At 43.7% G+C, this 15179-nt stretch overlaps 2 protein-coding genes across 4 annotated transcripts in view; both read right to left on the bottom strand.

Moving 5' to 3' along the window:
• Positions 1–23: 23 nt before the first annotated feature.
• On the bottom strand, positions 24–5060 carry RPL31 (ribosomal protein L31). The gene is made up of 5 exons (XM_066618959.1): positions 4963–5060; positions 3108–3214; positions 990–1115; positions 286–398; positions 24–89 (listed from the first exon to the last, which is right to left on the bottom strand). The coding sequence occupies exons 2-5, from the start codon at positions 3212–3214 to the stop codon at positions 58–60; spliced, it is 378 nt and encodes a 125-aa protein (XP_066475056.1). The 5' UTR covers positions 4963–5060; the 3' UTR covers positions 24–57.
• Positions 5061–8936: 3876 nt separating this feature from the next.
• Positions 8937–15179, bottom strand: part of NPAS2 (neuronal PAS domain protein 2) — a 72887-nt gene continuing 66644 nt past the window's right edge. The window contains exons 16-20 of one of the 3 annotated variants that reach the window (XM_066618956.1): positions 14390–14578; positions 13425–13609; positions 12271–12363; positions 10988–11165; positions 8937–10296 (exon numbers count right to left, since the gene is read on the bottom strand). In XM_066618956.1, the coding sequence (XP_066475053.1) occupies positions 10120–10296; positions 10988–11165; positions 12271–12363; positions 13425–13609; positions 14390–14578 (822 nt within the window). In that variant the 3' untranslated portion in view covers positions 8937–10119. Of the gene's footprint in view, positions 10297–10987; positions 11166–12266; positions 12364–13424; positions 13610–14389; positions 14579–15179 lie in introns of all 3 variants that reach the window. The other 2 variants (XM_066618957.1, XM_066618958.1) reach the window with 2 other exon arrangements.

Genomic DNA, 15179 nt, shown 5'->3' with positions numbered 1-15179 from the left:
CAAACAGGCATGAACCCGTTAAATGCCACTTTTATACATCTTTATTGTAATGAAAGCTTAGTTTTCATCCACATTGACCGTCTGTAGACCTGCAAAAAAGAGAGCATCCATAAGTTAAAGCAGCCAGTTGAACACACATTCAAAACTTAACATGCGCTGCTTTGTGAACTGACATCTTTTTAAAGAATGGAGAAACTGTTTTACTATAGCAAACATTTGTACACTTAAAAAAGCAGCAAATTTGGATTCCTCACCATTATTCCACAAATATGTTAAAAAACGTACTTTTGAATGTGGTGACTGGCACGTAAGTGACCAGTGTGTACAATTTATTTGGCGAATCTTCATCTTCATTGCGTTTTCTGGATAAACGCACACGGATGCGATAAGGAACATTCCTACAAGACATTTGTAAATACAATTAGAGGCATGTTATTCTCAACATGTCACAGATGCTGGTACTTAAGAGCTTTTAAAGAAACACTGGGTGCAAACTACCCATAAGAGAGTGAGTGCTCTTTGCATCTAGTTCTGCATTAATGGCATGCATGTTTGAAAACATTCGTAAATGGGCTGATGTAAATTGGGTCTGAGGGTGAAAGTATAAATCACTCTCTCACAATTAGATTTGCACAACACTATTACATCATGATCCAAATTTGTGCTTGAGCTGGTGCAGCCACACTGGATATTATCAAAGCAGGTCATATCTGTATCTCTAACACATCTGGTTCAAGAATGTGGGTTTTCTTGCATCTGTGGAAAGAAACCTCTTGAATGAGAAAAAAATCTTAGAATACAATCCTGTGCTTCTAAGGAGTTAAGACATGACTGGCAACAAGGGCACCATTCTATTATTGTACTGGCAAAACTGACTTAACTTGCATCCAAGTAATGCATGTGCTGGTGCAGCGAATCTTCAAATGCATAGCATCCTTTTTTATTAAACAAAGGACAACAGTTGGCTGTTCAAACCATCTGAAATATACCTTATTCCTTTCGCCCAGACAGCCTTATTCAAGCGAGTGTCAATGCGCACATCAGGAGTTCCCATCTCCTTCATCGCAAATTTACGGATTTCCTTGAGAGCACGAGGAGCCCGCTTCTTGAAGCCTCTGAAAACACAGAAAACATTTTAAATATATACAAAAATAACATAACTATGCTGGTCCATAAGGAAAAAAAGTCATTTAAATATTAAAGTGAACCCTAGAATTTCTTGCCATTAATTGGACTTATCCCAGGAGTAAAGCTCCCAGGAAATTTGAGAATCACTGATCTAGTCCACTTGGGAGTTACGTACTCAAGGAGGACCTCTGTTCCAAATGTTTCACAGTTTACCTATTATATCAAGTAACAACTGCTTTTGAAACAAGTACTATTGTTCATAAAGATAACATTTCAAACCTTTCTTATTGTTTCTCTTTTGAGATAGAGAAAGCAAACGTATTTTGTTTATATACAAAGCATTTTCAAATCTGCATAAAGGTTGTGGCTACCAGACAAAGCTGGTGATAATATTCATGTTCCAACTTACAATGCTATGCACACCATTTCTGGGAGAAAATCTAGAGTCGTAATGTGACCCTGTTCAGTAATAAAACAGTTTAGTGGCCTGAACTGGAGCCTCAGCTGTCATGAGCAGAATTAAATAATCATAATTTCTCAACAGCTTGATGAATTGCCTTCTGAGACATGCTGCTGTGACTCTCCAATTCTTCCCAATTATGATGGTTTGATAAGGTTTTTCAGAAAAAGGGAAGCTGAGAAAAATAGAAGGCAGACTCCATATCTGCATTAAAATTCTTATTTCCCAAAACACAAACCAAAGGGCCAATTTACCCAGGGATAGCAAAGACAGGAAAATTCAGCCACCTTACAAGATTTTAAGTTCACTTCATGAAAAGACCATATCATTCTCAAAATCAACATGAAGACACCTAAAGCCTGGTTTTGCTGTTCTGTGACAGCATGAATTCAAAATTCTCCCCATCAGAAAGAGGGAACCTGTTCCTTTGCTTATCAATAGTACATTAAAGTATTTTTCAGTTTTAAAGCTTCCCCAAAAGAGTACTCTATAGGCAAACTGGTGCACTTGGCATCAAAAAGCAATCTTGTACTCTAACTGAAAACAAAGGATCCAGTACACCAAAATACAATGCCAGTCTCACAATGCATTTCTGATATGTTATTTGGGTTACTATGTAACAGCAGCTACTATGTTCATTTCTAGCTTTTTTGCTGCAAGTTGTAGGAGTGTTAACAATCACATACACACATTTGAACATAGTCCATTTTTTTTACTACCCAGTGTTTTTAAAAACATACCATGCAAGACCACACTCTCCTCCAACATTTTTATACTGTACTTGTTTTTAAACAAAGAGCCTGCATAGGTCAGTATTTTCACAACCTATCAATATTCACTCTTAAAAGCAAAAGACCTATTAAGAAGTGATCTTTGTTCTTCTAATGCTTTTTAAAACATGTGAAGTTGGTTTCTAGAACCTGTGCCATTAGCAGATTCATCAAAAAAAATTCAAGACAACTGTCCCTTAAAATCAAGGTCCTCTAAAAACATGGCAGGGAGTGAAATTTCCTTTACATTTAAACAAACAAACCTTAAATGATAATCTATAAGATTCTCTTTATTCTTTTTCATGTAGGATTCTTCAGGGGTAGAACTCCCCATTAGAAAAAAACAGATATAGTACTTCAAGTAAAACTGTCAGGGACATGCCCAATTTAAAAAAAAGGAACAGGCAGCAAGGCAGTCACCATCACCACCTCTGCCTGCTGCGGCTTTTAAGCTGTCCCCCCTTCCCCCATAAAGATACACCAACTACTTTGTGAGAAGAAGCAGCCAGAGAGGAATTTCCTCCCCCTATACTTCTTGTAGTCTACTAAGGTCAACGAAATACCATAAACTTTCTTGGGCACTTCTGGGGAAAGACAGGATAGGAATATGATAAAATAAGGATAGTGTGATGTCATAAAAGCAATGTGGAGGCAATTCAAAATATAATTGAGGCATCTCTTGTGAACCCAACTTAGTGCATTTCTGCAAGGATTATCAACACCTGTATATTTACTGAAAAGTCACTCACATGCCATGGATCCGTTTGTGAATGTTGATTGTATATTCCCGAGTGACCACCTCATTGATGGCAGATCGCCCTTTCTTCTTTTCACCACCTTTCTTTGCGGGGGCCATCTGTAGACAACACAAAGAGATCAAAACCTCTGCTTTATGTAGCATGAACATGGTGTACACTTAACAGATAAGGGAACTTCAGCCCACCACATCTTGGCTGTTTGTCTCAGAGCATACATGCAACTTTAATTTCATAGAAACAGAGAAAATAAAATCATCTTCAGAACACCACCACAACACAGCATTTAGACAGTGCTTTTAGGCTGTCTAAAGCATTCCACACACATTATTTTTTGATAAACCTATGTCACAGAAGGATTAATAATATTATCATAGTTCAACAATGGGGCCAGCTGAAACACTAACCCGCACTCCTCCACAGACTACCAGAAAAGGTAGAGAATGGACCCTCCCACAGCTGGCACATCAGCAAGCACTGGACCACCAGAGAGGGAGGAGAAAAGACTACCTACAGCAGTGATTTTCAACCTTTGTCATCTCACAGCACACTGGCAAGGCACACCATCAGTTTTTGACAAGGCATATTGTGCTGCCAATGGGGGGGGGGCTCACATCCCCCAATGGCCCTACTGATAAATGGCCCTCTTCCAAACTCCTGCAGCATACCTGGTGACCATTCATGGCACACCAGCGTGCCACAGCACAGTGATTGAAAATGGCTGACCTACAGCCACAGTTGACACTTCAGTCGTCCATCACTGGAAGTGATCAAAGATGATCATCTTTTTTTCCTGAGACCTCGCGGACCACTCTCAGGGTCTCACAGACCACCTGTGGTTGCCAGACCAAACAAACCATAAGTAACATTCCAAAATTTACCACTAATCACATTCTCAAAAGCCCCCTTAACTATTTCAGTGAATTATTTATCAGCAGTCAACAGTCCACAATTGCTCAAATCACTAGGCCAATGCTACTCATCTTTCACTTCTACAGGGTAAACAGCTCCTTTATTCAATTCTTGAGAGGATTTTAACCTAAGTAGGGCATGGATTCCAAAACAAGTTTCTGCCAACATGATCCTGAAGCAGGCTTACAGCCCTGACACTGACAAAAATAATGGAGAAACCTTGCTTAATACTTTTTCCTCCCCCCTCCATGGTACCCACTAGGGAACTACTAACTTTAACTAGAAATCAACTACAAACTTTAACTAGAAATCAACTACAACTGCAAAACATGCAATGCAAATAAGTTTAGTTTTCCATAGAATGCTCAGAATTACTAAAGATGGAGTGCAGGGAACAATCAGTGTTTGGTAGTGTGTTTAGCAGCCCTAACCTATGCATGTCTATTCAGAAGTAAGTTCCACTCCAGTCAAAGAGGCTTACTCCCAGGAACGTGTGGACAGAACTGCAGCCTTACAGCACCATCCTATGCATGTCTACTCAGAAATAAGTCTCACTGTGTTGAATGAGAATTACTCCCAGGAAAGTAGGGACAGGATTGCAGCCTTAAACAGGGCAGATTCAAGGGCTCCTTCAAGGCATCGGCCCGTTGAAACTCGCATTGTTTCCAACACGCCTTGCTTGGTGGGTAGTTGAGGTTGTCCTACCCCCTCCCCGCAGCCTGCAAGCAGCACCAGGTCTAGGCCTGGGGGAAGGAGAGGGTGCGTGTATAAGGAAGCCCGGCCCTGCCTTAGCCCCACTTCCGAACCAGGAAATACAGCGCTCCCTACAAGCGTGGCCGCCCCAGCTACCGAGCCCTGCCCGAGCACAACCGCTGCGGAGCTCCACAGGACGGATGGGGCTAGATACCGCCAACACCCCCCAGACGCCGCTACTCACCCTGTTGGGGAACAGGCCGGAAAGAAAGGCGCAAGGGATGCTGGGAAGAAACCAAAGCAGCAGATCATAGAGAGGGGACACGGCGAACGGAAAGAGAGGAATACATCCGGGACAGCCGACACCTGCTTCCTGTAGGCGTCATGGGGGGGCGAGGGGGGAGTTTAGTCACAGACTCCCTTCTGGCAATGAAACTGAACAGAGGGGTTCAGGCTCTTTCCAGCCAGGGTGACCAGATGCAATGGAGGACAAAGTGCCTATGCCTTTAACCCTTGCAGGTACAAAGGGGGGGGCAGAATGCCTATGCCTTTAACAATGGAGGCACAGTGCCTATGCTTTTAACCCTTGCAGGTCCAAAGGGGGGGGCAGAGTGCCTATGCCTTTAACCCTTGCAGATATAAAGGAGGGGGGAGAGTGTCTATACTTTTAACCCTTGCAGGTACAAAGGGGGGGCAGAGTGCCTATGCCTTTAACCCTTGCAGGTCCAAAGGGGGGGCAGAGTGCCTATGCCTTTAACCCTTGCAGATATAAAGGAGGGGGGAGAGTGCCTATGCCTTTAACCCTTGCAGGTACAAAGGCATAGGCACTCTGCCACCCCTTGGACCTGCAAGGGTTAAAGGCATAGGCACTCTGCCCCCCCTTTGGACCTGCAAGGGTTAAAGGCATAGGCACTGTGCCTCCATTGTCACCCTGCTTCCACCTCAGGCCTGCTAAGGAAGCATAAACGGGCTTTATTTTGTTTAATTTTCTGGCCGTGGAACTCCAGGCTACCATCACGACTTTAACCATGCAGGCTTCAGGCTACCATCCTGTTACAGGCTTTGGGTGAGGAGAAGTGGCTTAAGGTAGCCCTGCAAGGCAGTCTCTCATGTCATCCTCACCCTGCAGGTGTGAAACTGAGAGTGGCTAGATGAGGACAACCCTGTAATACAGCCACAGGTGGCAGTTGTGGCTGATGGGCTTACAACAACCCTGCAGTGTAGTGTAGTATTATTACCCCATATTCCATCGGAAGGGGTGCTAAGGTTGAGTTAACTCTGTAGTACAGACTTTTTTTTTTAAGTTAATGGGTGGGGCTGCCACAGCACCAAAATGGCTACTGCTGCTCCCCTGGTCCTTCCCCACTCCCTCCTCGCCACACCTCCTCCCTGCGCTTCCCCATCCTGGAACACTTCCCCCGCCCTTGTCCCTCTCCACCACCCAGGACTCCTTAGAGCACATTTGTGACAGTGCACACCAGCGGTAAACCAGCGCACATGAGTTTAGATTGGGTCCTTAGACTTACTCTCAGGAAAGTGTGTATAGGCTTGCAACCCCCGTGTTACATGCTGCAATCTTATCCACACCTGGAAATGAGGCTCCTTAGATTTACTACCAAACAAACATGTGCAGGACTGTACTGCACAGAACATCTCATATGTCTTTTGCACATGTCGGATAAAAATTGTGCAGGGTGTGCGTGTCCCACCCCATTGGACATGTCTGTTTTGGATGCGCAGAAAAAGATATTAAAAATTGCTGAAGTATTAATCTAGCCAGACAGCCACCTCCACTTCCTCAACTGAACACAGACATGCTTTTCACTTCCAACAGTGTGAACTAGTGCTCTCATTAGCTGGAAGCCAGGAGGAGTCTGTTTCTGTAGCTAACACAACAGAGAAGGCGATGCTGCTTCACAGGACATTTGTGGCTGTTTGAACTCCCCCCCCCCATCCTGCCAGGTAGAAATCCAAGGGAAGGCACTGTTGCCATTCAGCGGTGACAGGAGCTAGTGGCAGAGGATAAGTTTGCCCCATGCACCTTGTCTCCGTGTTCTGCTGCAGGAATATAGTTGAGCATGCTCTCCTTACTCCTTTGCCACCATTCATGTGAATGGGCAAAAAGCAGTGCACAGACAAATCCGTTGCCACTTTTAACTACAGAAGATGAAACGTTCAAATTCTGTAAGAATAACACTCCTGCAGCTCAGTCTGTGCATATTTACGGACTGATGTCTCAGTAGTATTGTGTTTTCTTTTCTAAACTGTTGACAAAGGGATCTGTCCATCCACTAGTAATCTCTGAGCAGCTCCCATATTGATGGGCAAGTAGCCAGTGTAGCCCAACTTGTCTCCCAATCTATCCTTTCAGTCAAGGATAGGATCTTGCTTTTGGTGCAGTGGCTACTTGCCCATCAAATGGACAGACCAATTCCCAGCCTCCACCAAAGCAAAGAGCAGTGGAAATATCTAAAAGACTTGGGGCGCAATCAGGAGGCTTGCACTGTATCTAGCACAGGATTGTGGCCAGAAGTGACTCAGCCAGAGGTAAGGGGAAACTGGGTAAGGGCTACTGGCCACAACAGGTCTCCTAAGACTCGCACCACCTCTGGAGGTGACACAAGTCCGAGGAGAGAGGAGTAGCTTGAAGCTGCTCCGTTCTCCCAGGGAACGGGGCTTAGGATCTGGCATAACTGCCGGATCCCAGTCCTGCCTCCTGCTGCCGCCACCAGGGCGCCCATTGCCTGCGCTCCCCCTGTCCAAGAACACCTCCCTCCCTCTTCCCCGCCCTCCCCATGCCTACCTTTTCTGCTTGTGTCGGCGTAGGCAGGCTGACAAGCGGCTGAGGGAAAGCTGGCGCGGAGGCTTATGTCAGCCTCTGCAGGCTGGTGCTTCTCAGAGTGCCAGCCTGGCTTCCCCTCAAGGAGGCTCAAACATGCTTTATGGGCCCAAGGGACTTGGGCTGGCATAGGGCGCAGTTTGCCTAACCCACTTTCCAGCACTGACATAAGGGCAATGCAGCTCCTAGTTAAGGAAACAACATTTAGGGTTAAACCCATGGCTTGTTGCCTAAAGATGGTTGCACATGTGAAGATATAAGGTCTGGCTTCCAAAAGACCATGCCACAATACAATTGTTAGTCTTAAAGATGCTACAGGTGCTTTGTCACCGAGGCTCTAATTCAGGGTTTTTGGTAACCCCAACAAAAAGCCTAACACATACATCTTCAGTAGGTAGGTTGGGACCCAGACTGCAACCAGGTGGGTTGCAACCTGACCTCGTGGCAGTGTTGCTGTTGCCATTTGTTTTAAGGTTCAGACCTGCAAAGTTCCAACAGCCTCTAGGAGCGCTAGATGAAGTCACAGAGGTCTGGCCCAGCCATGAAAGGATGATGTGGCTCACATCAAGTGTTGGTGACAGGGGAGTAGCAGATTCAAGGTGACCTTCACCCTGAGTCTTCCATCGTCTCCTTCCAGCCTTCCAGAAAGATGAGTAATATTCATCTGCTTCCTGCTTGCTTTCATGTAATTGTATAATCCAGTCAAAAGAGGCCAATTGGTTGGCATCAGGAAACAGACCTGGTTGGGCCATCCCTGAGTGAACCCTATCAGAGACTTTGGCTTTGGAGCAATTGCTTTGGTCAAGCCTGCCAACATTTCAGTGCGGCCCTTCAGTCTCCACCCACCCACCTATTTTCCTCTATTGTAGAATCCCTCAGCCTTTCTTCTTTTCCTCCACAATTGAGCACATCCTGTTGCATGCCACTTTCTGCTCCTCTTCTACTTCCATTTGGTTTGGAAGGAAGAAGAGGATAGAACCACACAATAGCAGTGCACATTGGCTGTTAAAAGAAAATAGAGGGAGAGGAACTGTGGTGGTATGGCTGTTCACCATTCAGTGCTCTCACACACACAGCACGTAAAGCAAAGGAGATAGAAACAGAGCAAAGGAACAGACTGAGCAGGGAGCAAAGAGCCCACCAAGCTGGTCACCACTTGTTTCATAGCCAGTGGTGATCAAATGCTGTAGCAATAGCCCTCTGTAGGCAGCCATATGATCCAAGAGTAAACCTGATGTGTTACTAAATATTTATTCCAAAAGGCTCACTCACAAAGAGTAAGAATAACGCTTTAGAATTGTAAAATAAACTGGTCTGTCATATACAAAATATCTTCCACATAATCTCATATAATTTTATTTTATATAGAAATAGGTTGGGTGGGTTTTTTTTTAACAACTATATAATATGCTATTTCTTTTATAATTACATTTTTTCTTAGAAACGTCAACATAAAGCATACAAAAGTGCAACTCTTTGAAAGAAATGTCAATCCTAAACATCATAACAAAAGAGATAGGTAACAGTTTGCAGCATTTTCCCACTTAATGGGCTGTAACACAGTGCATATTCTTGAGATTCTTGTTCTGTGAACAGTGGTGAGGGGTTGTAAAGTCCATGGAAGAGACCCTCTTTAAAGTGTTTATGTTCTCATATGCTGGAACAATAGCTGCATGATTGTGCTTAGGTTTGCTGCTTACACTTGTAGTCTACTAAGTAAATAGGAAATTCTCCAGTGTGGTTTCTCTGAAACATTAGAAATAGCAAGAATAGAGGAACAAGGAAAATACTTTCAGGGCCCAATCCTAGCCAACTTGCCACCGCTGATGCAGCCGCAATGGAGCCCTGAGGTAAGGGAACAAATGTTGCCTAACCTTGAGGAGGCCTCTGTGACTGCCTCCCCACTGCAGGATGCAGCGTGCGCCCCGCTGGCGTGGCTGCATCAGTGCTGGAAAGTTGGATAGGATTGGGCCCTCAGGTTATGAGGCAAAGGGCTTTAAACTGCATGGTGTTTTGTTTTTTTAATGGCAGCATGTTCTGTCTCATTGGAAGTGCTTGTCTGGCCACCAGAACAAACTTTTCTTTACCCAAAGTGCTAGCTTATACTCTTTGTGCAGTTGTGCAAAATAAAATAATATTAACCATAAGAAAAATAATCTCTCATTCTCTCCTCAATAGATCTCTCTAAACCAATACTTTTCATATTCAAAAGATCAAAATAATGAAGGCCAAGTAATTTGTTTCCATTTTTCTGAAATACCAGAGTGCCTTCTGGTCAAAATGTACAGAAGAATCTTCTCCTGACACACACCAGTTAGTGCTACAGTTTGCACACAATAATTTATATTAGCATTACTGTTCATTACATAGTCACAAAATAGTGCAAACACCTGCAAAATAATTCCCGCTCCTTTCCTATTGCACTTATCTGCCGCAGTCTGCACTCAGTCTCTTAAAATCACAAGGCTTTAAAACAAATGCATTTGCCAAACGCCAGCATTTCCTCCCTGCCCAGCCACCGTTAAATAAAGCTAAATGTGTACAGGTTGTGACAAGGGGATTCTACTGCAGCTGCTGTTGCATGTTTGACGATTCCGGCAACTTGATTGTTCTCCTAGGTTCAGGTTGCTGCTGTTGCGACTGGACATGATGGTACGCTATGCTTCCTTGCTGTGGTGAGTAGCAAGGCAAGAGCAGAGAATCTGGTTGCTCACTGTGCAAAGGGCCTGCAGTCTGCACCTACACACAAACAACATTTGGTGAATGATTGTAATCATTGTAATTCATTTGGCAAGAATGACTGTAACAGGTCAAAAATGCTGGCTTCTGCTTAGCAGAACTATTCTGCAAAACACAGCTATGCAACTTGAAAACTGTTGACTATATAAATCTCTTGTATCAGCTCCATGCTTTAAATAGAAACTGTGTTTGCAATGGGCACACACTTGGACATGTTGGCAGCACATTCTGAAACACATTTATTCAGAAATAAGTGCCACTGTGTTCAATAGAACTTACTTCTTAGTATATGTGTATAGGATGGCGACATTCAGGTGCCAACTTATGCATACTTACTTGGGTGCAAGGTCCCACTGACTGAGTTACTTTTGATAGAATTGGGCTGTTATATCCTCAATTGGCTGCAGAAGTGTCCTGTTACTTATGTGCCCTTATTGCCAGCACACTTATGTTGTGGGCAGGTTTCATGTTTCTTAAGATGAGGATCCTTTTCTAGCCCTAACAATTTCAGCACACAATACACAAAAGGACAGATCACGCCCAGACACATCTCAGTTCAAACTGATGACGTCTGCTGATAAACTTATGGCCAAGCCATATTCCCTCTGTCAATCTAAAAAAAAATGCCAGGTCCTTCATTGCTTTATAAATAATAGCACAATTAGATATTGTCTGTTCTGTTCCAGCCCACCTGAAGGTAGCACTGCTGCTGATGATGTTGATGCATAGGTTGCAAAGAAGAAGCCTGGGAGGGTTGTGCTGCAGAGAACCCGGGGTGTAATACAGCTTGTCCCATCAGAACTATTGGGGTACTGCTGTTAGAAGCTTGCACCTCCAAATTTTGGAATGCTTGTAGGCTTTGAGAATATCTATTAAAAGAAACAGTCCTAAGTTTGTCAGCCAAGGCTTTAAGAATAAAGCACTGATGTCACAACACAATCTATTATGGGCCACAGTGGGACGAATAGCAGGTGCCGCTGACTCAGATTTAAGATTAGTACTTAAAAGTGACTAATCTCTTGCTGAAAAATATGTAGCATTATGCAGTCAAGCACATTTGTTTCTAACCGCAAGTCTTGTGCACAGTGTGCATGTCAGCTGCCATCTTGGAAATGCTTTCCAGTCTCCACGAAAGGAGGCTGATGTGGGATGGTGGCCCTGGGGAGAAGAAGAAAGTTAACCAGTGGCTTTTTTGCCTCTGGTTCTGAAAAGACTAAGACCGGTTCTGTCTTTTGAAAGAGCCAGTATGTGGGTATGTGAAGTCATATTTGGAATACAAATTGTGGATTTATAGGATAAAAGGGGAAAAAACTGCTGGTGCATGACCTGTGAAAGAAGGAAAAAGGAGGAAGACAGATGTGGTCTGTGAAAGTGAGTTTGAAAAGAGCTTGATGGTAGGTTTATATTAACTGTAACGTGGTGAATGGTAGGTATAGCAGCTGAAATCAGAAAGGGCACCCAGCCTTATTTCATCTCTGCTGTAGTCCATTCCACTCACATACCACCTCTATATTAGCTACAATTTCATGGTATCTCTTTCAGTTAGTGTAGGAAAATGTATAGAACATTAAGCTTTTAGAGACATGGCAACAGTGCAGGCACACCTGCGTTGGCATCTGGACACATCTAGAAGCCTCTGCCTTGTTCTCGTTAAGTAGAAGCCACAGACTTCTGACTCATTGCTTAGTATTGTAAACAAGATAAGAGAATGGAAAACCCCAGCCTGTTGTGTATTGTTTGAGAGGGAATAAAAGCCAGAGAAGGCTGAATCCCAGCGGCCTTCCTTCTGCATCTCGCTTCTATACATGTCTGTCTTTTTATTCTTTGCTCTGGCCTCTATGCCACACCAAGCAGTCCTTGAATCCCAGGGTCTTGGACTGCTTCCCAAGTAGCATTGTTACACTGCTACAAGTTAGTTTTTCATGAATATTTATAATATTCAGTGTTTATCAAAACAAAGATCATGTTACCTACTTGGGTTGGTGTCCAGTCACAGTAACATCTGATGACTGCCTTGCATGACAGGAACCAGGCATCATTGGCTGTATAGGCTGACTAAGTAGCAGCCTAAATGACAGAAAATTAAACAACATCAGTTTAATGTCAATGAAGAAGAGGTGATTTGCTTATACTGAAGTGGGAAGAAGGATTGTTCTAAGACAGTGGTTCTCAAACTTTTTAGCACCGGGATCCATCTTTTAGAATCAATCTGTCAGGACACACCAAAAGTGGTGTCATTAACCTGGAAATGATGTCAGGGCCGGAACGGACACCATCAATTTAGGCTTCCAACCTGAGCTGTATTCAGCCCAAGGTCCCATTACACAGTGTGCTCATGCTGTTATTTTGCATAGCTTGGAATTCAAACATTCCAGCTTGGAAGTCAAAGTGGAAGGTGTGCTATCTGATGAATGTGAATGGCTTTATTTTATTTTGGTAGCTGGCTGTGGTAGCTAACCTAGCATGGGAAAGGAAGTTACTTTTATTTCATGTTCTGTTTCCTACAGAGAAATGCTTTCTTCTTCAAACCACTGTTCTAAAGATTGCTCAATTACACAGGCCAACACACATTTTGCTTCCTTAAATGTTACACCATTTCCTAGGTATATTTGGGGTGCCGGTTCCAAAAATGGCATCCATTTTGCCTTATCACATCTAGTTTTAGACACACGGCATAGCCTCTTTAGTGAATGGCGGCATAGCCTCTTTAGTGAATGGTTCAAGCGGCTTCCTCATGAGGAAGCCTACACCATGGCTTCCTCATGAGGAAGCTGCTTGAACCATTCACTAATGAGGTTATACTATATCTCCAAAACTAGACGTGATAAGGCAAAAAGGATGCCATTTTTGGAATCAGCACCCCAAATCATATCAAACTACCATAAAGTTTGGGAAAAACTTTTCGGGCCCTCAATTTTGTAGACCAGTGTTATTTATTCTTGTGCCTTCTTTCAAAACACTGCAAGGCACCAAACTGTGTTCCTCAAAAGCTCCTTGTACTCTAGAACGTCTCTTTTCCCCAGCTTGACCATTTGGTTTAATGTTCAGGATATTTGTCATTCAAAAATTTACTGAAGGCATTTACTATTATTGTTTTTTAAATCGGCAGCTTACTGCAATTCTTTTACCTCAATTGTCGATCATGGCCGAAGTCTGAAGCGCTACGCCGGTGGCTGCTGTGCTGTAGAATGGCAGCAGGTGGCGATATACTCAAAGGCTGTGGGAGCACAGACACGTTGCTGAACTGTGAACTTAAATTGCTAGAATGAAGACTATCCTGCATCCTTGGGGTGCTTCTCACTGCTTTCTGATCCTAAAACAGTTAAAATAACAATAATGATAAACTTTGGGTTTATTGCACAAGCACATCAAGTGAAAACAAAATTACAGCTGTTCTCACAAAATTGTGAGGTGTGGTGGGAGGAGGGTGTGAGGCGGAAGGGGACAGGACTGGGGACAGGACTGGCAACCTGAGGACACCAGATCTAGAACCCCATGTCGGGCCTCCTGGCCCACAGGGGACTACTTTACTCCGGACCAGCTAAATAGCTGGTGGAGAGTCAAGTAATCCCATTGCAGGGCTACTTTCCTTCCTAGGAGGAATGTCCCCTTACCCTGAAGAGGTGTCAGGAGCTGCTGCTGGCTGCCCGAACACCTATACTATAGGATGCTGCAGCAACCCCGCATGCCAGGCTGCTCAGGATTGGGCTGTTAGTAAATAATCTGGGTCTAATTACTATGAGGATGTAGTTCATGACAATTTCTTCATAAGCAAGACATATTGTCCAGAGCTTTTTTTCCCCCTGTCCAAATAGTAGATTCTTTTAATTACTGCTATTGACATGTCAATATGCCACCTTACATGAAAAGGAGCAAAACACATTCTCTGTCCTCGCCTGCCAATTCCATGCATTGTTTCCCCTAGTGCACATATTCTAAAAGTAAGGACAAAAGATTGCAATCCAGCTCCATTAAAAACCTTTTTTTTTTTTTTTATGCCAAAGCCTTTAAAAGCCCAAGTTTTCATGTATAATCTTGGCAAGTTTCCCTGAGAACTTCTCTGCAGGACAACTGCAACCTGCTGCATGCTCACCTGGCTTGATATGACATGTTCTTCTCTTAATACTTGATGGTCTGCTGTCTGAGAAGCTGAAACCTGTCCTTGAGCATGGGGCTGTGGTATGACTGGTTGCTGTTGATCCTGCTGCTGAGACACAACCCCTGTATTCCCTGGAGGTTCTGATTGCTGTATCAGAGGTGGTGTTGGCTGCTGCAAAAACATCTGGAAAAGAAAAAAAAGTTGGGGTTTTTTCCATTTCTTGCTAGGAAAATCAAAGTAACACTAGCTATCACATCTATCTAGCTAACTGTCAAAACTAAACTGCTCTACAAACAACTAGGTCCTGGGTTCTCAAAGAATGCAGTCAAACATTAAAGCATAGTAATGTGTTTCTCAACCAGTGGTACGAGAACCACTGATGGTACCTGAGGTGATGTCCAGTTTTACTCATGGAAACCCCCAGACTTCCACCGCCTGGCAATGCGACCAATAATGCAATGCGACAAGCAGCAGTAGGAGACTTGGCTCAGCAGGCAGAGGTCCAGCGTGCAGTTTTTGCATGTTCGAAAAAGCCCTCCTGTCCACCCTGAGCTTCTTGCCAGTATTTGTCATGTTGTGTCTGGCTTCCTAATCTGGAAGTAACTGACAATGACATCGCCAGTTACTTCTGGTGGTACTTCCATAAGTGGACTGTGTGAAGTGGTACAAGTGGGGGACAAACACTGAGAAATGCTGGTATAGTACATGCATTTTAATCTATGTAAATAAGCAAATAACAAAATAGAGAGCGGTTTAAAACTTAATTACGTGTTTTAGCATCTGC

Source organism: Tiliqua scincoides, chromosome 3 (genome assembly GCF_035046505.1).
Source record: "Tiliqua scincoides isolate rTilSci1 chromosome 3, rTilSci1.hap2, whole genome shotgun sequence".
Lineage (NCBI taxonomy): Eukaryota > Metazoa > Chordata > Lepidosauria > Squamata > Scincidae > Tiliqua > Tiliqua scincoides.
This window is presented reverse-complemented; position numbering and strand designations above follow the sequence as displayed.